Source organism: Penicillium oxalicum, chromosome VI (assembly GCF_001723175.1).
Source record: "Penicillium oxalicum strain HP7-1 chromosome VI, whole genome shotgun sequence".
NCBI lineage: Eukaryota > Fungi > Ascomycota > Eurotiomycetes > Eurotiales > Aspergillaceae > Penicillium > Penicillium oxalicum.
The window spans coordinates 544,326-564,824 of record NC_064655.1 but is presented as its reverse complement, the minus strand read 5'-3'; the positions used below and the strand labels follow the sequence as shown (position 1 = coordinate 564,824).

At 52.8% G+C, this 20,499-nt stretch overlaps 10 protein-coding genes across 10 annotated transcripts; 4 read left to right on the top strand and 6 right to left on the bottom strand.

Moving 5' to 3' along the window:
- Positions 1 to 213: 213 nt before the first annotated feature.
- POX_f07503 (uncharacterized protein) lies at positions 214 to 1,304 on the bottom strand (the record flags this gene model as incomplete). Its single annotated transcript, XM_050116299.1, has 3 exons — positions 214 to 366; positions 421 to 897; positions 1,209 to 1,304. The coding sequence occupies 3 exons, from the start codon at positions 1,302 to 1,304 to the stop codon at positions 214 to 216; spliced, it is 726 nt and encodes a 241-aa protein (XP_049966438.1).
- Positions 1,305 to 1,869: 565 nt separating this feature from the next.
- POX_f07502 (uncharacterized protein) lies at positions 1,870 to 4,147 on the bottom strand (the record flags this gene model as incomplete). Its single annotated transcript, XM_050116298.1, has 4 exons — positions 1,870 to 2,769; positions 2,889 to 3,497; positions 3,630 to 3,719; positions 3,839 to 4,147. 4 exons carry the CDS (start codon positions 4,145 to 4,147, stop codon positions 1,870 to 1,872), a joined length of 1,908 nt encoding a protein of 635 aa, XP_049966437.1.
- Positions 4,148 to 5,611: 1,464 nt separating this feature from the next.
- On the bottom strand, positions 5,612 to 7,150 carry POX_f07501 (uncharacterized protein; the record flags this gene model as incomplete). The annotated part of the gene is made up of 1 exon (XM_050116297.1): positions 5,612 to 7,150. The coding sequence occupies one exon, from the start codon at positions 7,148 to 7,150 to the stop codon at positions 5,612 to 5,614; it is 1,539 nt and encodes a 512-aa protein (XP_049966436.1).
- Positions 7,151 to 7,643: 493 nt separating this feature from the next.
- Positions 7,644 to 8,108, top strand: POX_f07500 (uncharacterized protein; the record flags this gene model as incomplete). Its single annotated transcript, XM_050116296.1, has 1 exon — positions 7,644 to 8,108. One exon carries the CDS (start codon positions 7,644 to 7,646, stop codon positions 8,106 to 8,108), a length of 465 nt encoding a protein of 154 aa, XP_049966435.1.
- Positions 8,109 to 8,272: 164 nt separating this feature from the next.
- On the bottom strand, positions 8,273 to 9,295 carry POX_f07499 (uncharacterized protein; the record flags this gene model as incomplete). Its single annotated transcript, XM_050116295.1, has 2 exons — positions 8,273 to 9,109; positions 9,233 to 9,295. 2 exons carry the CDS (start codon positions 9,293 to 9,295, stop codon positions 8,273 to 8,275), a joined length of 900 nt encoding a protein of 299 aa, XP_049966434.1.
- Positions 9,296 to 10,072: 777 nt separating this feature from the next.
- POX_f07498 (uncharacterized protein) lies at positions 10,073 to 11,131 on the top strand (the record flags this gene model as incomplete). Its single annotated transcript, XM_050116294.1, has 1 exon — positions 10,073 to 11,131. One exon carries the CDS (start codon positions 10,073 to 10,075, stop codon positions 11,129 to 11,131), a length of 1,059 nt encoding a protein of 352 aa, XP_049966433.1.
- A 417-nt stretch (positions 11,132 to 11,548) lies between these two features.
- Positions 11,549 to 13,672, bottom strand: POX_f07497 (uncharacterized protein; the record flags this gene model as incomplete). The annotated part of the gene is made up of 1 exon (XM_050116293.1): positions 11,549 to 13,672. One exon carries the CDS (start codon positions 13,670 to 13,672, stop codon positions 11,549 to 11,551), a length of 2,124 nt encoding a protein of 707 aa, XP_049966432.1.
- A 1,635-nt stretch (positions 13,673 to 15,307) lies between these two features.
- Positions 15,308 to 16,525, top strand: POX_f07496 (uncharacterized protein; the record flags this gene model as incomplete). The annotated part of the gene is made up of 1 exon (XM_050116292.1): positions 15,308 to 16,525. One exon carries the CDS (start codon positions 15,308 to 15,310, stop codon positions 16,523 to 16,525), a length of 1,218 nt encoding a protein of 405 aa, XP_049966431.1.
- Positions 16,526 to 16,742: 217 nt separating this feature from the next.
- On the bottom strand, positions 16,743 to 18,659 carry POX_f07495 (uncharacterized protein; the record flags this gene model as incomplete). The annotated part of the gene is made up of 1 exon (XM_050116291.1): positions 16,743 to 18,659. One exon carries the CDS (start codon positions 18,657 to 18,659, stop codon positions 16,743 to 16,745), a length of 1,917 nt encoding a protein of 638 aa, XP_049966430.1.
- Positions 18,660 to 18,982: 323 nt separating this feature from the next.
- POX_f07494 (Peptidyl-prolyl cis-trans isomerase-like 1) lies at positions 18,983 to 19,591 on the top strand (the record flags this gene model as incomplete). The annotated part of the gene is made up of 3 exons (XM_050116290.1): positions 18,983 to 19,015; positions 19,076 to 19,117; positions 19,178 to 19,591. The coding sequence occupies 3 exons, from the start codon at positions 18,983 to 18,985 to the stop codon at positions 19,589 to 19,591; spliced, it is 489 nt and encodes a 162-aa protein (XP_049966429.1).
- Between the last annotated feature and the right edge of the window lie 908 nt (positions 19,592 to 20,499).

Here is a 20,499-nt window from a genome sequence, read left to right as displayed (position 1 = left end):
GACCGGACAGGATGACCTGTGCTTTTCCCTTTTCACCAACATATGAATGAACATTAAACCCCAACTTGACAAGAGAAAAGAAGAAAAAAAAATGGCATGATGGCAGAAACAGTCTTTGCAAGTACTGTACGACGACCTATAAACACGGTAGCACCGGATTGAAAGAAAACAAAAGAGTTTAAAAATAAGGGGGGGAAGTAAAACCGAACACGCTCAAACGACAGCATATAAACTGAGATAAATGCCCCATATCACACCACAGGCACTGCCAAAGACCACCCGGCGATCGACCGGAATGACCGTGTACATGAGCGTCGAAACAACGGGCCGATACTTGAGTCGAGCGATCATGATTGGGGTGAAATCCTAGCGATATGGTCAGGAATTGAATCATGTGAAAAGAAAAGAAAAGAAACATACCAAAAGAACCAAATGGCCAATCTTGTCCCAAGTCTCACCCTTGAGAAAATTAATCAAGACGACAAACAGGATGATATTCATGACTCCCGCAATTGTCTGATCAAAGAGGAATTTCATCACAAAGCTATGAAGCCCTGAACGAGACGCGCGTGGCCGGGGCGCCCAGTAGCGACTTTCATACTCGTACTCATCTTTTTCCTTGATCTTGTCCCGATGTCTGGGCAGTACGGCATCCACGTTGATACGTGGTGCGGCCGAGGCGGCCGCGAAGGGAAATAAGGAGGAACAGATGGATCGGAGAGCAGAAAGGGAGAAGAGAGAGCGCCAGGAGCGCAGAGCGCGAGTGAGTTCCGCGCGGGTGGGAAACCCGGGATAGCGGGCTTCGAGGGCACGTTGCCAGTAGAAATTGATGGGGACGATGAGAATGCCATAGGTGATGAATTGGAGCAGAGCGAGAGTGTTGAGTGTAAAGGGAGTCTGGATGATTTGTTAATTTGGTGATCTGTGTGTGTGTGTGTTTTCTTTTTGTCTTCTGCTGTTGCTGGGATGGAGGAGATTTTGATGGAGATATCAGGGATGAGGACGTTCTTTTTTTTTTTTCGCCTGATCGCCCTTTTGAAGATGATTGATCTTTGCTTGAGGGTCTCCTCTGGTCATTGGGAGGAGTGATATAATAAAATTTCTCTGAGCATCTTCGTGTCTACATAGTTCCTAGGGGGGAGGGAGGGAGGGAGAGAGAGGCAGAGGCAGAAAGGGACGGGGAGGAAAAGGGTCCAGTCTCTACTTACGGTGTTTTTGCGCTGGTCAATCAATTGCGCCAGGACGTTGGAAATGGCATTCAACACGGTGGATTGTGCAAAGGTCACCAAAAGAGCGGACGGCATGATCGCGAATTCCAAGCTGAATCCATCAAGACCGGGATTGATGAAGCACAAACAGAGAAGAAACGCTACCACAACCACCACCACCGCCGCTCGCAGAGACGACCTGAGATGGGGTGTGAGGAGAGGGCGACGGCGTCGTCACACGCCAATATTTGAAGAAGAAAAGAGAGGAATGAGTCAAGGTTGGATGAAATTCGACATGGTCCGTCGTTTGGGTTCTTGTTGGGGGCTGGACGGGCGGACCTCGAGGATCGCCAAGAACGCGCAACCGTGTCCCGAATCCGATTTCACTTGGACCGGCCACATTCAAGTTGCTATGCTTGGCGGATAAGGAAACTATACAAGAGGCATTCTCATCATGAATAGATTCATTCGCTAAGTTGAATGGCAGGTATATGCACAGAGAACAAAAAAATGAAGACGAGAAGATGCTGAATTAAAAAAAAAAGAGAGAGAGAGAAAGGAAAAAGAAAAGAATCCCTCCTGGAGCATTTCATACACATCATCATGTTACCAATTTCAAATGAAGTCGGTTCTCTTTTCTGGCCGCTTCGGGGAGGACTTTTCATACTCCCGGCAGCACTTTTTGAAACTCTACATTAGGACCATTCTTCGCACTGGTGAAGTGGTCAATCAGGGCCAAATGGCCGTTGGCATCTTCACCTTCGCGGTCGGCCAGGGACATATCGAACAGGAAGACAAGACGGGCCAGCGTCAGGCGCATCTCCATGAACGCCATACTCTTGCCGATACATCCCCGCGGTCCAATGCTGAATGGACAGAATGCCCGCCGCGCGGTCTCGATGTCCTCTTTGGTGCTGGTCCAGGCGACGCCGCCAACCTTGCATGTTGCGCCCTCGATCCAGCGCTCGGGGATGTACGTCTCGGGCTCGCGGTAGTACTGGGGCTGTCGGTGAATGGAGTAGGTGGGTGTGCCACAGTCGGTGCCGGCAGGCAGGAAGACGCCATCCACCATCGCGCCGCCTTGCATCACCTCGCGTGGAGGTGCTCCCGGAACCGCGGGTGCCAGACGGAGGGCCTCGTCAATGCAGGCCTTGAGGAAGACCAGCTCGTTCAGCTTGCTGCCGCTGGCGATCTCTTCGACGGAGGAAAAGGCATTGCGGACTTCCTTGGTCAACTTGGCCAGGGCCTCGGGCGTGCGGACGAGATAGAAGAGGGTCGCCGCGAGCGTGGTCGAGGTGGTGTCGCTCCCGGCGATCATCAGGACGTTGGCTTCACCCCAGAGCTCCGGGGTGGTCAGACCTTTGCCGGTTTCCGGGTCTTTGGCATTCAGCAGGTAGTAGAAGAAGTCCTTTTTGGCCTCACGGCCGGCCATGGCACGCTCCTGGGCGCGCTTGTTGGCTTCCACGCGCGAGTTCATGATGAAGTTCCAGCGGTCCTGGGTCAGTTTGCGAATGAAGATCTGGTCCAGGTGCCATCGATCGAGAGGCATCCATAGTCCGCACTAAGAAGAAGAGAAAACAGAAGGCAGAGGCATTAGAATGAGCCAGCGACTTTCAGAAGAAAAAGACGGGGAAAGGAAAAAAAAAGGATAAAAAGCGAGGACGGTTGGAAAAGACTCACCACATAGTGACGATTGGCCGCCCGATCCACCAGACCGATCATATGTCTCTTGCCCTCAGCGACGAGCATGTCGAAGCTCTTACCGAAACAGAGTTCGCCCATGACATCGTACGACAGGTAGCTGAACCAGTTGCCCATATTCCGCACCACACCTTGGCTCTCTCCGGTCTGGGTGCCCCCTTCACCAGCCAATTCGGCACAAAGCTGTCGGACATGCAACAGCATGACATCCTCCATACCCTTAAGGGCGGCCTCGGAGAAGGCCTGGCTCAGGACACGACGCTTGCGTCCATGCATGGTCTTGTCGATGGCATTGTGGGTGTTGTACACTCCCTTGATCGCGGGGAAGGCGTTGTAGAAATCGGCCTTTTGGAGACGCTTACCGTGGCCGTAGATGTCGTGAAGACCGCGGTCGGTATTGACCGAGACAAAGTTGGGTGCGACGCGGACATGAGTGCCGTACTGTTGATGAAGGCGATGCAGCCAGAGATGACGATCACCTTTGAGGCCGTGGTAGAGTTGGACCCATGGGGTGATGGTGGCCCAGAAGGGACCGGGGATGTGGCGAAGAGGATGAACAAGTCGATTGTAGAGAATGTAGGCGATGGTCTATTTTGGGTGTACAAAAGGGTGGCCATGTTCGTTCTCTGGTCAGCGAGTCTGTCCACTGCATGCACGCGAGTCGGCCCGGGGGGACGTCTGTTCCCCCGGGCAAGAGCACAGGGTGATTTGTCTTCATACCAGAACGCCTGCGACGCTGAGCAGATCCACTGCCAACCTCTGCAGGGTGAGTTGACTGAGCATCGGCCCGATGAGCATGATGAATCGACGCTGACGAGGAAAATGAGGTCTACTGGAGGCACCGATGGACCACGAAGGATTCCCAGAATTTCCCACTTCCTTTTCTCTCCCTCTCCGGACCGAGGAGCCAGCCTGTGAGGACTATATACTGGTCGATACTCTCCATCGTCCGTCTCCTGGTCTCCATCCCACTTGGGCATGTCCCACTGCTGCCAAAATGTGTGCACGCGGTACTTTGATGTTTCTCGGAGGTTCCCACCGAAGGTACCCGCGACCAGCCGTCCCACCCGCCGACGATGACGCGAGATCCACCGCATGGAGGGCTGGACGCGCTGCTCGACAGGCCTCCCAGGCTTTGGTGCGACTTCGATTCTCTTCGGAAAGCGGGCACTGAGATCAGCCGCGGCTATGGTCGGATATTTCGCAGGGCTGGCGAAGGTCAGCGTGAAATGAGACATTGCTGGAGACCTTTTCGTGTGGAGAGAAAGACTCGGCATCTCTCCGCAATTTCGAGGATCTTGTCAGATGTGCCGACCCCCTCCAACCGAGTCACCAATTGTGTGGTTTGCCTTGGCAGATACTCGTCGTAACCATCACTGCAGGCAAGGCCTGGCGAGTCCATGGTGAGACAATGCTTACTCAACCCACCTGGGTTCATGAGGACTGGATTAGCACATTTGATAGTAGTAGTAGTAGTAGTAGTAGTAGTAGTAGTAGTAGTAGTAGTAGTAGTAGTAGTAGTAGTAGTAGTAGTAGTAGTAGTAGTAGCAGCAGTGTCCACCAGGCCCAGATCCAAGTGTGGACACCCCTCACAAGGCAAGGCCAGACAGAGACCATCCATATCATCGATAGTCTATTCGAGCCGACAAAGACGTATATACGCGGGTTGTCAACATCTATGCCCGCGGACCCCCGTGCTGAGCTGGAACGCGACCCGAGAGTCAAGGATCCACGGTCACTAAAACTAAAATATACCGAATGTAGGGGGAAGGAACTTGGGGTCATGAAAGCACCAGGCGGGGGCTGTCCTCTCGCAGAGACGGGATTCTATCCCAGACCAGAGGACAGGATTAAAGTCGATCGATATAGGTGTGGCGTACATGGACGTGCCAGTCGGGGAGATTATCAGATCGTGGTACCGGGGTTATTAAAGTCACTGGCAAGGGGGGTCGGTCATGGAGTAGGACTGGAGGTAGGCACCTGGACTTACACTGACTACCTCAAATATTTCATCAGTGTGAACTTTGTTTCAATCTGTCCAGTTCACCATGAGATTGTGTATTCGTGGTGTATCATTGACGGACCGAGTCAAAAAAAATGGAAGAAAATGGAAAAAAAAGAAAAGACAAGACAGATACCTAACAGGTCTTGAGCTCGAGCCCCGAGACACTCTCTTTTCATTTCTGGGCATATAAATATGTATTCACAGGCTGTAAATCTTAAACCATTTTGGCCGGTCACTTGCGTCTAGGTCGTACATTTACGGTAATCTATATAGCTCATCGGCCGATGAAGAAAGGTCCCCTCGTATCCGAGAGTCTGCCTTTTCCTATAGCGGGGATCGGAAATGAAGTAGCGAGAAAAGCCACCTCCCCCCCCCATTCCAATATCCACTTGCAAGGTCTCTTCCCTAAAAGTGAATATGAAAGAGACTCGGCCTCGGGGCTTTCATGACCCAGCCCGCCGACAGAGGATGGACTCAGCCACATCTCCAAGGGTTGCAGAGCGCGAGTGTGTGCCACTTTCCAACCATGCCATGCAAATATAGAACCACCAAGACCGTCAGAATTGATTTCTCCTGGACGAAGGATCTCGGCCGAGGGACCCCCCCAGGGACACCAAAGCCCCCATGTGTGTGGATGGGAACGTGGCAAAGGCGGCCGACGGACGCACAAAGGCTATGAAGTGATCGACCCTACTGCTCAGACAGACTCATCGTGGCCGTGGAGCCCACCGTCGAGAATCCACTGCTCATTATCATCATTGTCGTCTTGCACGCGGCGCCACGTCTGTTTCCGCTCCGCCCGCTCACCGGACTCGGGTCCCTTTCCCTCTGGAGCGCGCCAGACCGGACGCATCAGTCCTCCAGCGGCGAGCAGCGGGTTGTGGCTAAAGGCATGCCCCTTTGAGCGAGTTTGTTGCTCGGCCTCGGCCTCAGCCTCGTCCTCCGGCTCAGGCTCGCTGACATGGGAAGGAGACTCCACCGGGGCAGACTGGTAAACTCGACGCACCTTGCCCCCCTTGATGTCGAGGCTCATGATGGTTTGTTTCTTCTCCCATTCCGGTCGAGCCTTGTCTTCGATCTCCCTTTGAATCCGCTGCTGCTTCTTGAGCGCCAGCGCTCGTTGTGCTGGGCTCATCCACAGAGTGGACGCCACATTGGGAGTCTCAAAGTCGGCCGCCTCATCGACCACCTTGGTGCGGCGAGCATTCTGGGCCTGGAACTGCAAAAGTTTGTCCCTGTGAGCGCGGGCGGCATCGAGCTTGCTGGAGGCAGCGGACCCGGGCCCGGAACCCGTGGGTCGTGGTCCTCCATCATGATGGACGCTGTCGTTGTGGGCGCGCATCTTCTCTTGTCCACGCTCCGCGCGAAGCTCCTTGATCATGCTCTGAATCTCCCCGGGGGAGAGTAAGGGCGTTCCGCAGAAGGAGCAGGGCTGCAGCCCTTCCAGGGAGCATATGATCTTGCCGCAGTTGATGCAGTTTGGGGCAGGATCGAATAAGGGATGGATCGTCGCGTTACAGGTGCATTTGCGTTTCTCGGTCCCCATAGTCGGATTCGTTGACAACTCCAGCATCGCAATGGCAGATGTCAGATCAGAGATATTATTCGTGGTGAGTGTGGCGCCTCCCTTGGAGCCACTTCCGGTATTGCCAGCACTTCCACCAGCGTGTCGCGCCGACTTCCCAGTCTTGGATCGTACATTGGGCAGTAGATCAGACAGCACCGGCCCCGAGGCCGACGGGGGTGGTTTGGCGGCGACATGGGCGTTTGCGGGAGACGGCGCACGAGATGACGCGGACGAGCCGGAGGGAGGGATGGCCAGCCCCTGCGTGGAGCGCTTGCTTGCAGACATGTATTCCTCATCCTGCTGCGACTTCATATAGCCTCCCCCGATGTCGCCGTAGTTCTCGGGGCGGCGCGGGGGACCTGCACTATGGAGCGGCTTCTTCTCCTTCTTGGATCTCCCCTTCGATCGCTCGTGCGTCTGGGGCGCTCCGGAGCGAGACGAGGAGCTGGGAGCGGAGGATACTGAAGGTGGTACATCATTGCGTCGTACATTGAAGGAGGTGATAAAGTCTAGAGCTGCTGGAGAATCCCCCAGAAGGTTTTTCAGGTGCTCCGCGCAGGCGTCTTTGGGGAGTGAGGCGGAATAGTCAATGATCTGCTTGAGCGATTCCTCGTCCAGCGGGAGAAGCTGGCTGAGCCGGGAGAGAGCCCATGTGGAAAGATCGGGCATGGTGAGCAACAGCGTGAAAGGGAAAAAGACAATCAATTGCTGAAGCTGAAATGGTCTCACTTGGTGGAAAGTAGAGCTGCGGGAAGCTGGAAATGACGCTGGTCTCTCCCCCCCACATTCGTGACGATAAGCCGCAGCCGAGAACTAACCTTAAGCGTACCCCGACTGGGCCCGCTCTCTTACGCGATCGAGTCCAGACTCAGGAACCAGATCGTTGTCGGTTAGGACGGAGACGGCGATCAGGTCAGTAGAGGTCCGCAATAGATACAGCAAGAGTCCCAGAAGTCGCGGATTGAGCGCTGTCAAGATCGTGGGCTCCACGTGAGTGGACTGGATGGAGCAGGTGATGTGCAACATATTGGAACTTGTCTGGAAATCTTAAAAACCGCATAGACAGTGCTACTCACTACCAAAGTAATTCACAAAGGGTGTGCCTTCCAAATGTGTGGTAAGGGTTGAATTTGAAAATCCCAATCCGACTACGAAAGGGGAGATGAGAAAGCGAGTATTTGCATTCCGCTATCGAGCACATGCTTTCTTCCATGGCAAACTCCCTTTGGCCCACGTCGCCCCGTATGCTACAAGGAAAGCCTATCCAAAAGCTCGATTTCCAGAAACATCCGAAGGCAAGTGCATGGCAAAAGTGCGGGCAATAAACAGAACCATGCTCATCAGTCGTGGGAGCAACCATTCACGAGTGATCACATCCAAAAAGAGCAACGAAATGACCGTGACACGGCTCAAGGTGTGGTATGAAAATAATGTACAGTCCTTTCCAGTCCTCATCATCGTCATCAATCTATGCAAAAAAAAGGAAAAAAGGGGGGGGAATGATTGGATGGTCCACAGACCAAGCCCCAAATGCGCCAGAAGCAAAAGAGAACCTGAAAAGACTCGAGTGAACACCGAAAAACTCCTTCCCGGGCAAGGGGAGAAAAACAGAAAGCAAAGTGTGTGAGGAGAAAGGGGGGTGGCGAGAATACCCAGAGGGAGGGAGAAAGAGAGGCACAGAGAGAGAGAGAGATGAAATTTCGGGGAGGTGAGAAATGGGGGGGGTTAAAGGTGAAAAGACTTTTGGCTAGACTCGAGAGGTCCTTTTGCCTTTTTCTTTTCTTGTGATTCTCATTCGGCATTTTCGCTTTTTACGTCGTCGTCATGATCTTCCACCGTAAAGGAGTTTTTCAGCTTGCTTGGACCGGGTTTTGAGCTGGATGCCTTCTTCGACATGGTCGTTTTCTTCTTCTTGGTGGGACTGGGGCTCCCTTCATCATCCTCATGGGGACGCTTGGGGGCCGACGAGGTCGGACTGCTGGCACCGCTGCCACTTCCATCGGTCGGTGTTTTGTTTCGAGTGCTGCTACCGCGACCAGAGATGTTCATGCAACGATCCAGATGCTGCGCGACACGATTCATGACAAAGTAGCGAGGGCAGATGGGACACTTGCTGGTAGGGATTTCGGGGATCGTGCTGTCCTTATCGGACTTCTTTTTCTTCGGGTTCGGCATGACCGCGAACATTTTCCCATGGACGTCATGACCGGGCAAGGTGATCAGCGGGCCATTTTGACAGTACTCGGCATCCGGATCGGGCGGAGGTCGATATCCAACACCAACGGGAGGATAGGCGAGTCGGGGCAGACGGCAATCGGGGCAGATGACCTCCTTGACCGTCTGCATTGGGTTCCCTTTCAGATAGACCTTGCCCCCGTCGAATGTGGCCGCCTCCGTCTCCAGACGCGTGTTCGCCAATTTGGTCGCATCGATTGTCACTTCTTTGGATCTGCCGTCGGCTGGCACCGACTTGCTGAGGGGCTCCTCCGGAATAATCGCCCCTTCTTCCGCCTTTTGACGAGCCTCAATCACCGCGGAGCGCATTCGCGCCACTTTCTCCTGCCGGTGGACCTTGGCGACCAAGTCATGGATGATGTTGTGGAACGTCTCATTCAGAATATCCGTGGACTAAGTAAACCCAGCGTCAGACCAAAGTACTGTATGTTGCTGTTTATCATCTTTTCCGTTGAGGGTGTTATCTTGCGCATGTCGCGCAAGAATTCACAGAAAGTCTCATCTCCAGTCACCTACCACTTTCGCAACCGTCCCGGCAGGATAGGTCGGCCTGCGGCTCGTGGTACCGGACTCGGCCATGGTTGCAAGAGACGTTCACGATGGGGACTGCTGAACGCTTGAACTTTGGATTGTGCCCCGAGGAGAGAAAGATAGGGAAAAAAGAACACCGAGGAGCTCAAAGCTAGACCTGCTGGCGACACAGTTCGGAACTCTCGTCGCGCCTCGGTTCGCAGTTCTAGTTCCCCATGTGCCGGAGTTCTGTGGAGAGACGGGTCGACCGAGATTAAAAAAAAAGAAATGCGCAGTCGGAGAATGTCCGAGATTGGGAAAAAGTATCGAGCATATGTAGTGTAGAGGGGGATGATTGGTAAGAATGAGGCAGAACCTGGGCGCGTTGAGTTGACGGCTGTGTGGAACACCCTAGTGTCGCAAAAAAGGCAGGTTAGTCGGTGCCGGAACGGTCCTCGGAGGTTGCCCGGGTCAATGGGGTGCGCTCCGCGTGATTCGTGATTAGGAGAGAGAACGTCAAAGAGGGTCGCGAGTCGCGAGCCACAGGATCAATGAGTCGATATCGAGTACACGAAACAGGCTTGCCATCTGAAAGATCCCCTGAAACAGAAGAGAAATCATTTATCACGTACCGATTGAGGAGCCCACAAGCTGGGGGGGATTGCAGGGAGATGGGGGCGGAACGGAAGGGTCATGATGAGGCTGGGCTGGAGGGTTCCCGTTCTCACCGGGGCTTATCTTATCGTCCATCTCCGCATTCGCATCGCAGCGCTGGAAGGGTTCAGGCGGCTTTTGTTTACCCATCAAAGTCCTCCATACGTTCGTTGACAACCCTCCTCGCCTCAGATGGCCTACCAGCTCTATTCTAGAGGATCTGCGCGGTCTACGAATGTGTCTTCCTCGTCGCCTCTCCCGCCGACAACGAGACAGGGACAACCGCCGATCCACCCGGTGCCTCCTCAGCTGCCACGGTCCGCTGCGACAAGCCCTCGCGCAGCCGCAAAACCCTTGAGTCAGGAACACTTTGATCCGTATCCGGGAGACTTCTCAGCGAGTCATGTCACTCCACACTCTCATATCACGGTTGAGAGTGTCCGTACAGCGCATATCCCTTCCTTGACGCGGATCACAGGATTGCTCTTGCCGATTCGCTATCCAAACTCTTTTTACACCAACATCATCACTGACCCGGTGATCGCGTCGCTGTCACGCGTCGCAATCTACCATGACCACCCAGTCGCTGCTGCGCCCAACTCGAGCAGCGCATCTGGCTCAGACAAGGTCATCGGGGGCATTCGATGTCGGTTGGAGCCACAGGGCTCCAACCCACAAGGACAAGGCCGTGTGGCGACCAATCTTTATATTCAGACGCTGCATCTACTCTCTCCGTACCGGGGTCATGGCATCGCGGCTGCTCTCTTGAACTCTCTATTATTTGCTTCGTCGGAGGGAGCCAGTGACAAAGGTCAGGTCTCAGAGATCGTGAAACACTACAATATACGTTCTGTGACTGCGCATGTCCACGAAGCAAATGAGGATGGCTTGCGGTGGTACGTTGCTCGCGGATTCAGGGTCCAGGGCGGGACGGTCGAGGGCTACTATCGGCGACTGCAACCTTCCGGTGCCAAGATTGTGCGTCTGGATGTGCCCTGGGACGGAAAAGCCGACGACCGCAGTGCACCGCGGGAGGCGCAGGCTGCCAAAGTAGACGCTCCACACCGAACATCCAGCGATGCGGAGGATGAAGAGTGGGAGAAGGTGGAGGTTCATCATGATGATGACGAAGATGACGATCACGGTGTTGAATTGCTGGGCGAGTCTCGTGTCTTGGATCGAGATGACTTGACGCCATCACGAAAGCGCAAAGCCGAGGAGGAAGGCGGAAACCGGCCTCCTCGGAGGTAACTCATGCATTTGATTTTAGCGAAGCGCATTCTCCAGCGAATTCCCTCTACGTCTCGTTTTTTTGTTGTTCTGGATACCCTCTGACACCACGAAGCATCTTTGTCTGGGACATTTGTTACCGTACGAGTTGATAATACGTAGGACTCGTGCGCCCTTGGATCACCATACTCATTATATAGCTCCAATGATACTTTATGATCTATGGCTACGAAAGAAACGACATTCTGTTCACCATATTGGATTGACGAGGCTTTTCTGCAGAGTGAGTAATTAATGACTGTAGATGTTTGCTGGAATCTGTACCGACGATGAAACGGGCAGTGCTCTCGCAACGAAAATATGAGACGCGCGAGGGAGCCAAGAATGGATAAAGGCACATGTTGACACAGGATGTCAGTCTCGAGAAAGAGAAAGTCATCATACGTCGTAGTTTTCTGCGTGCAAGAAAATTTCATCTCGCGCACTGTCTGTGATTACCTGCAGCTGGAGCTTGGCCACAGCTCTTGCTACCTCAGTTCGCATGCTGGGTGGTCCGCACACAAAGACACAAGCACGTCTGCCAAAGGTCCTGGAACACTCATTGAGCATCTGGGAGAGGTCAGGGCGATGATAGTCAATGTGCCAGTTTCTTTCTCTTGGTCCAGGGGGAAGATGGACCGCTGGTCCTGGTGCGATTGAGGGGGGGTGGTCGACAACATGAGGATTTGCATCTGCACGAGGCATGCCGGCAAGTCCACCTTGACTCGTGCGCCAAGCCTGCTGCTGGTATTCCGCGTGGCCTTCGACATTCTCACTGATAGGGACTGAAGATTGCCTTTCGTTGCCCTGCAGCATATCCCGGATCCTCGTCTGGGCGAGATCACGATCTTCCTTGACATTCTTGACACCAGTGAGGAAGAATTGGCATTGGAAAATTCCGGCGGGAGCGTGGTCTTTGCAGATGCGAAGCTCTCGCTGGAACCACTCCATAGTTTCGGGTCCCTTCAAAGCCCAAATGACTCTGATCGAGCGGGTAATCGCCTTACCATCTCGCACCTTCTTGATCAGATCCAAAAGTTGACTGACAACCGCAGTAATTCCACTTCCTCCAGCGACAAAGACGACACTGTTGAATGCAGCCATCTCTCGTTGCATGCCACCATACGGTCCCTCCAGCAATGCGGAATACGTGTGAAGAGGGCTGTTCCACAACGCCTGGCGGAAGACCTTTCGTGTGAACCCACCCAGAGGCCGGAAGACCAAAACGCAGTCCCGGTACTCCTCGCCATATCGTGATGGAAAGTCATCACTGCACAACGACGTGATCGTGAACGGATGGCTTTGGAAAAACGCAACACTTGGCATGCTGAGATACACATACTGGCCAGGCCGCCAGCGCATACGGGTTGGTACAGTGACTCTGACGGCCCCTTGGGGGAGAAGAGTCACCGTGCACTCTTCTCCCACCATGAAAGCTGCCGGGCGGAGTGGATTGGACCAATTCAAATGGAGGAAGCGTAGGATGTAGGTGGTCATCCAAATGACGACGGTCGCCCAGAGATAGCCCCACGAGGAGAGAAAATTCTTGGTGTGCCAAAACATCATCGCCACGGAGATCCACGATACTGGGATGTGTATAGTCAAAAACAGTTCGTACGCATATTTTCGCAGGAGAGGAAGAGAATGAATGCATAGAACCAAGAGAGGAACAAGAGCTGCGAGTCCAGTGCCGTATACGTATGTTGGAACGGTTATGAACTTGCGGTAGTTGATCAACGCGCCATCCTCCCAGATGGGTGTGATGTAAAATGGTACAGTGTGCACAAGGCTCAAGAAAAGGCAAATATAAGCAGACCAGCGATGTAGTCCGTTCAGGCGCTCGGGGCTTAGCCCCGTAAGCAGGGAAATCAAGTTGGCCTTGGTGCTCAATGCCACGGTCCAAGGAACAATCGCGACAGCCAGCATACCTGCTCGAATGGCCACAGGAGGCGATCCAAGAGCGATGGAGGAATAGAATAAAGGCTGAGGGATGAAGCAGTAGCAGACTACAAAGACAAGTGCAGTCAGCACAATTGCTGTCACTGCCAACGATGGGAAGATGATGGAGAAGCGGCCGATTCTGAAAGACGGCACAGGCCGATAGAAAAACCAGCGCATCAGGGCTACCGTCCTGCGCAGTGGAATGACTCTATGGAGCAGGGATTCTCTGTTTGCGATCTCTGGTTTCGGCTGCGGCTTTGGAAAGATTTGAGTAGTCGAGGCGTCTGTTCCTGCGCTTGTGATGTCGGGATTTTCTGGGCCTGGGACATATAGGGCAGAACCGTCAAAGAAGACCGGTTGACCTTCCTTGTATTTGGCAATCCGAATCTTGTCTCCCCAGACATTGTGGAAGCGGACCAAAGATGTCGTTACGAGGAGCACGAGTGCGAAGTACACAAAGCCATGTCCATATTTTGCAGACTTTGACCATGGATCGTGTCCCATCTCGGCAATCTCAGCGGGAGTCGTGGATGCCGTGACAACAACATTGACGCGCTTCCAGAAGAAGTTTGGGAGCGACATCTTGGGTCTTTCCATGAGCCAGGGCCGACGAAATGAATTGATTGCCAGAGTTCATATGTAGGCGGTGCCGTCAATTCGATCGGAGTTTGGGATTCACCCTGAGTTACTGTGTGTCGTTTCCAGGGAGTAGACGGAGGTCCTGTAGTACATACATCACAAGACCGCATCTGATGAGACAAGGTTCTTGCAGACCGTTCTCATAGCTGGCCAGCGCAGGAATGCCGCTCTACCAACTTCAGACTGATATCTGACAATGGAAAATCGGACACGGAAACGATTGTGGACGATATTCCGAACCTCCGCAGGCCAGAAAATTCCATCCACGCAGGTGAATCGGGTGTGCATGACTCGGCTGTGCGCCATTTAGGCACCATGCACGACGTGGGGATCGCTCAAGAGGCACATTCCATGAGCCCAGGAGCGATGTGTGATCGGAAACGTAGAAATGCATTAACAAGCACTGAGACACTAGATGCTGAGCCAATGAGAGATGCCTCGTTCACGGCAAGCTGTCTGGGCAGTTCAGGAGACGTTCCGCCCGTGGTTTACCCGCAAAGAGCAATTCGAAGCAAGCGGCCATCTCATGATGGGCTAGTGTTGGGACGATCGACTGTGTCTGTCTCGATGAGGTGATTCCGAGTGATTTACCCGCATTAGCGCACATCGGATACAGACACATGGAGACACTCTGGGCGAATGCAAACGAGTTGGGATCATTTAGTTCCAACTCGCTTGGCTCCGAGGCTGTCTCCATATGTTGATTCCAATCAGGAAGCGCAGCGACGCCTTAGAAAGGGCGGGATTCATCCCGTTAGGTTACGGCGCAATTCTTTTCCACTAGGAAGCGGAGTGGCTTACAAGCCCGGTGGAACAACTTGTTATTCACTCGCCTGGTGCTTCATTTCCCTTGGTGCTATGCCAAGCCCTAAATGGCTTGTTCGCTCTTGCCATCCCCGGGACTCGAAGGAAAAATCACAGGACCTGAGTATTTCCAGCTCCTTACTCCACGATCACGTTACTTACAGTCTCAGGTTGCGCTTCGTCGCACAAAGTAGCCCTGGTCCTACGTAGCCAAGGCATTATCTAAATCAAATGTGATTCAACATGTGTCAGACTTCATACAGTGAATAACTCCTCGACGGAGTGTCCCTCGAGAAAGCTAGAGCCCATGTTCCTCGGAACACCAGTAGGATTCAGCCTTGTATCAAATTGTTGGTCCTCGCAATGCCCCTAGGGAGGTAGCGCTTTGGGCTTGAGATGATGGGGTTATTACCAATACGCGATGTGACCAACTGAGATCACGTCTCGAGGTATGACGAGAATACCTCCCAAATTACAAATAGACCTCACAAGGCAAAAGTGGACGCTCCTTTGTAGGAATTGAAAATCGGGCAGCCCTACGAATACGACGCGAAGAAAAAAGCATAGACACTCCGTAGTTCGTCGCACCCGCGCTCAGTCATCAGCATGAGGAAGCCAGTGATTGCCTGAGGCTGTAATCAAGACCGCTTTCGATAGGCACAGATTCTGCCGGCAAAGGCTCGCTTTTTCCATCATCGCGTCAAGCTACAGCTCGAAAAAAAAAGAGAGAGAGAGAGAGCCAAGCGATCTTGATAGCTTTCGCTACCTTCTACAATGGCCACTTCGGCAGCTTCGTCTGCTCCTCCCGGCAGACCAGCGCTTTCACTCCCTCCGTCTCAATTCGCACGCCTCCAGCCTCACGCCTACCTTCTTGCCCATCTCTCGCCTCCATCAACGACCAATCAACCTTCTATTCGCGCCAATGGCCGCGCTCCTTCGCAATTCCGAGTCACGTCAGCCAATGCTGGCTCCTTGACCCACACAAATGGCAGCGCTGTGGTGCGAATCGGCGATACAGCAGCTGTCTGCGGCGTTCGGGCAGAGCTCTTACACACCGAAGATATTGCTTCATGGAGCGTGTCGCAAGCATCAAGCTCGAACAAGCCCCAGAGTCCAATGGACCGGGGTGAGCAAGTGGCCGGAGAAGGGGACAGTGATGATGCCGAGCAAGATCGTGCTCACATCGAGGATCTTAATCTCCTTGTTCCTAACCTTTCATTGAGTACGGGCTGCGCGCCGGGGTTCATCCCGGGTGCGGCACCATCGTCGCTTGCACAGTCCCTCTCCCATCAGATCCTTTCTCTTCTTCACAGCACACGCCTCGTTTGTGCGGACGACCTTCGCGTATGGTATCAACCACCTTCAATGGGACCGGAAGAGTTGGAGCGCCACAATGACGAGGAGCAGATGGACATGGATGCGACACAAGATAGCACGACTGTACAGAGCCCCCGGGAAATCAAGGCTTTCTGGGTGCTTTACATCGATGTAATGATGATTTCCCTTGCCGGAAACGCTTTTGATGCTGCGTGGGCGGCTGTTCTCGCTGCCCTTCGAGATACGAAGCTTCCCAAAGCCTGGTGGGACGTCGACAACGAGACAATTGTTTGCTCCGACAGCATCGCAGACGCCCGCAGACTTTCTCTGCGTGGTCTACCGGTGGCAAGTTCCTTCGCTGTCTTTGAGGCAGATGCCGCGGCAGGTTGGCGGGCAACCGTCATTCCTGAAGCTGGAGACATGGGGGCGCACAAGACATCAGGGGACAGCGGAGCTCCAGAGAGATGGCTCCTTGCGGATCCTGATGGCTATGAGGAGGGTCTTACTCAGGAGCGAGTCTGTCTTGTTGTGGATAAGGACACTGATGGAAAAGTTACCATTCTGAAGATGGAGAAGAACGGCGGATGGACGGTTGATACTGAGGATCTCCGACAGCTGGTAGATCTTTCGTCACAGCGCTGGGAAGAGATGAAGAGGACACTTGATCAGTGTTGAGGATTTTTACCTATTGTTTTTTTTTGACGAATCAGGCATGAAAATGAGATACCACTACTGAGATAGATCCTTCTTAGAATCCTCGGAATCCATGTGTGAACAGGAAACGTAGACTATCGTACACATCATTCAAGTAGCTTGCGTGCAATACCGACGTGTTCGGGAATTCAACTGAAGCCTGCTATGCATCAACACGCTATGGGGAACATAGATACCTTCAACAAGCGGCTTGCTTCCTAGGAGTCCCACGTCTCCTCTTCAATGGTGGCTCTTCGGGTTGCTCGCCAACATCAGGAATGGCCACCACTGGGGATGCTTCTCCCTCAGAATCTTTCTCTGCTCCTGAACTCTCTTTCGGGCGAGTTTTCTTGGGAAATGAGATTGAAAATGAGATCAATTCCTGGTCATCCGAGGCCTTGGCGCCTTTGTCCAACCGCTTGCTCGAAACCGCAGTGGTTAATGACATCTTGTCCTGGCCAGGTAGGTCGTTATCACTGCCCTGATCGCTGACGGTTTCCTTTTCCTCCTGGCATTTCACCGCCGCTGACTCTTTCGCACCCGAGCCAAAGAGACGCACATCGCCGGAGAGAATCCTAGAGAAAAGACCCTTTTGTTCATCAAAGTCTGAACTGCCGCTCTGAGTCTCTGTGGCATTCTTCTCCTTACTCTGCTCCTCGGAATCTGTGTCTTCCTCTTCCTCGGCATCTGAGAAATTCCACATGACTTTAGTCTCACCACGGACAAGTGCGGTCCCCCATAGAGAAATCAGTACACCGGGCACCAGATATAGGAGAGCGGGTTGAGCATGGTTTGAATATTGCATGGCAAGCAACGTTGTAATCATTCCAATGATGTATCCGACGATGCTGGCTTTGAAGTAGACTTTGGAAAAGGATCGCGCATCCGAATATGGAGGGCTCAGCTCGGGTGATTTCGGCTTGGCGGCCGGAGCCCAGAATCGTTCTCCCCAAGCTCCGGTGGCGCGTTGGTATTGTGGTTTCACAGATTCATCGACCAGACCTTGCAGTTGTGCTGATTGAATTCCCTTCCGATAGTAATAGAGAAAAAGGTCGAACCGAAGTGCAAGGCCAATCATCATACCAGGCACGACAATATCTCCTAACCCTAGCATGGCTAGAGATTGAACATTAGAATCGTCGCCGGGACTTGGTGGTCGAGGGAACAGCAACTTGATCGGCACGTCTAGCTTGGTAGCAACGGTGACCATCAAAGGGGTAAAAAAGACAAAGTAGATATCGTAAAAGAACAAGGAGCTCAAGATCAGGGATCCCGTCCAAAAAGTGGAAGGAGACATGAATTGTAAAGCACCGTAGCTGAAGCTGAAACCCAAAAAGTTGGTCAACCACCAGGGCTTTTTCACGAATGCAAAATATCCAACAGCAGCAAGCGCGAAGATCCCACTGAGCAGGTCAAGCAGACCCACCAGGGTCCTGACGTTGAAGAGGCCCCGGATTTGAGCTCGTAGCTGTAGGCGCTGGTAAGAGACATTGCGAATCGCCCACAGTAGCGACTTGAGTGGCTGCGGGAGTGGCATGGCACCAAATACACCGGGAAGAGGTGAATTCCGCACGATTCGAGTGCCTTTTGCGGATTTCGCGACGAAGAGTCGCTGTGACTGATCAACTACCCACAAAATTCCTCCGGAGATGTAGTGTTTGGGGAAGATGAATGAGCGGACAATCAACATGAAATCCTTCAAGAAGGCAACAGCGAAAAACACCCCCATCCAGGAAAAGTAGAAGCTGAGAATCTTGTTCAGAATCGCCGGGTCCTCGAGCCATTTGATCACAAAATACAGGCCCCCAAGGGTCAGGCCTGCCGTGAGTGGAAACATCAGAGCATCAGATGGCTCAAGCCCTTCCATCTTCTGATCTGGGCCTGATTCATCGTCAGAATCGTCATAGTCAGTTCGACTTCCATCTCGCCCAATGTTCTTTGGGGGCGCTTTGGCAGCAGAGGTAGGTCGAGATAAAGACGCATGGGCACCGATCCAGATTGGGAAAAGAGATGCGACGAGCAGGTGGCCATAAGTTGGAAGTAGAGGCCGAAGGCGTTCGAAATGATAGATTGCTTGCCCAAGCAGCTCTGCTACTGGGCTAACGTCTTCAGACATTTTCACTCTGGGCCCGGTGGCACTCTTGCAAAAAAAAATTCAGATATGTCCCGGGAGAATGGAGATAATTACTGTCGAGTAATGTGACCCTGAAATAGGTGGCTTAGTCCATCATGACCCGGTGCGTTAATTTGGAGATGATGAAGTTTAATGGAGCCGGAGGTCGTGCGGCAGCATGTGTCGCCAAGTTCTCCGCCCGCAGCCTGGCAGCTCCTCCGATTGCCCTCCACCTGCACGCTTCTCTTCAACCCGCCAAGTGCTCTCGACTCCATTTCAGGTGACCTCAATTGCAGCAGAGAATCGATTTGTGTTTGGCAGCAAGTATGGCAACAGATGTGGTATTCGACACCTCAATGGTACTCTTTTTTCTCCAAAATTCCTGTTCATCCTGCCAACCCACATTAACGCCGTCCCAGGGCTCATTCACCGTTGAGCTTTACAACAGCCATGCGCCCAAGGTTCGTGAAATGCCCGACTCAAGCGAGACAGAGACCCAGTGTTGACAATCAGATGACTAGACTTGCAAAAACTTCGCGACCCTTGCGCAACGCGGTTACTACAACGACGTGATTTTCCATCGAATTATCCCCAACTTTATGGTCCAAACTGGTGATCCCACAGGCACCGGACGCGGTGGCAGCTCTATCTACGGCGAAAAGTTCGAAGACGAGATTCGCAGCGACCTAAAACACACCGGCGCAGGAGTCTTGAGCATGGCGAACAGCGGACCTAACACAAACGGTAGTCAATTCTTCATCACGCTTGCGCCAACACCGTGGCTAGATGGCAAACACACCATCTTTGGGCGTGTCAAGAGTGGGATGCGAGTCATTCAGCGCATGGGCCTGGTCAAGACGAAAGGCGAAGACCGGCCGGTAGACGATGTCAAAATTATTCGGGCTCGTGTGGTAGAGGAAGGGTCAGAGCCTTGAGGTACGAACCTTCAAACCTGTTTCTTTCTTGTCAAGTCAGAGGACCACCACTTTCGCCGCTGAAAGTCTTGCGACCTAGTCTTTGTCGGCTTATACACTTGGGAGTTACGCCACGAGTTGCTAGCAACCAGGCCAGAGTGCTGGATATGTGTGCTTGCTACACCATCCACAGTTCTCTATGACCATCACTTAGGCTCACCACCAGGCCGGGGGTTCATGAAGCGTTGATCTGTCGGCGAATACAATATAAAATTGTCTTGTGGGAAAGCTGTAATGCACTTACGCCTTAATGGCACACGAATGAATGAATGTATCACTACAAAACGAACCGCTTCTGTCAAATGTTTCCATCCAGAGCAGCAGATACAGAGTGAAGTCTCCTCTGCCACTTTCATGACAAGAGCCAGTGAAGGTCTTGTCGGATAATCCGAATTTGTCAATTTATGGCAACCGGACTGTGCTACGCACTGAGAGTGGCATGAGGAGAAAAAGAAAGAAAGGCGCGAGGAATTTTCCTTTAAACCGAGTCCGCGCGGGTATGCTGAGGTAATCCACTACTTTCGGAGCCCCCGACCTTTCCACTAATTTGTCGTGTCAGGTTGCCTGGCTGGGTCACTCAATTCCGACCCGACTTCAAAGAGCAGTAGAGGTGGTAGGTGTAGGTCTAGCCTGACTTCACATACAGTGTCTTCGAAAAAAGAGTGATTCTCACACCACAATGACTGTGCCAGCTTTTCAATTTTCCATGGCAAAGACATATGGCTTTTTTTCCTCCCAGACGCTGTATTATTACTACCATTGTTATGCGACAAACAGCTGTTCGAGCTTGAAGTATCCGTGCCCCGCAGCAGACGGTGAATAAGGGCAGTAAATTCCGAGCTCTGACCGCTTTCCCGCACAAAAGCTCC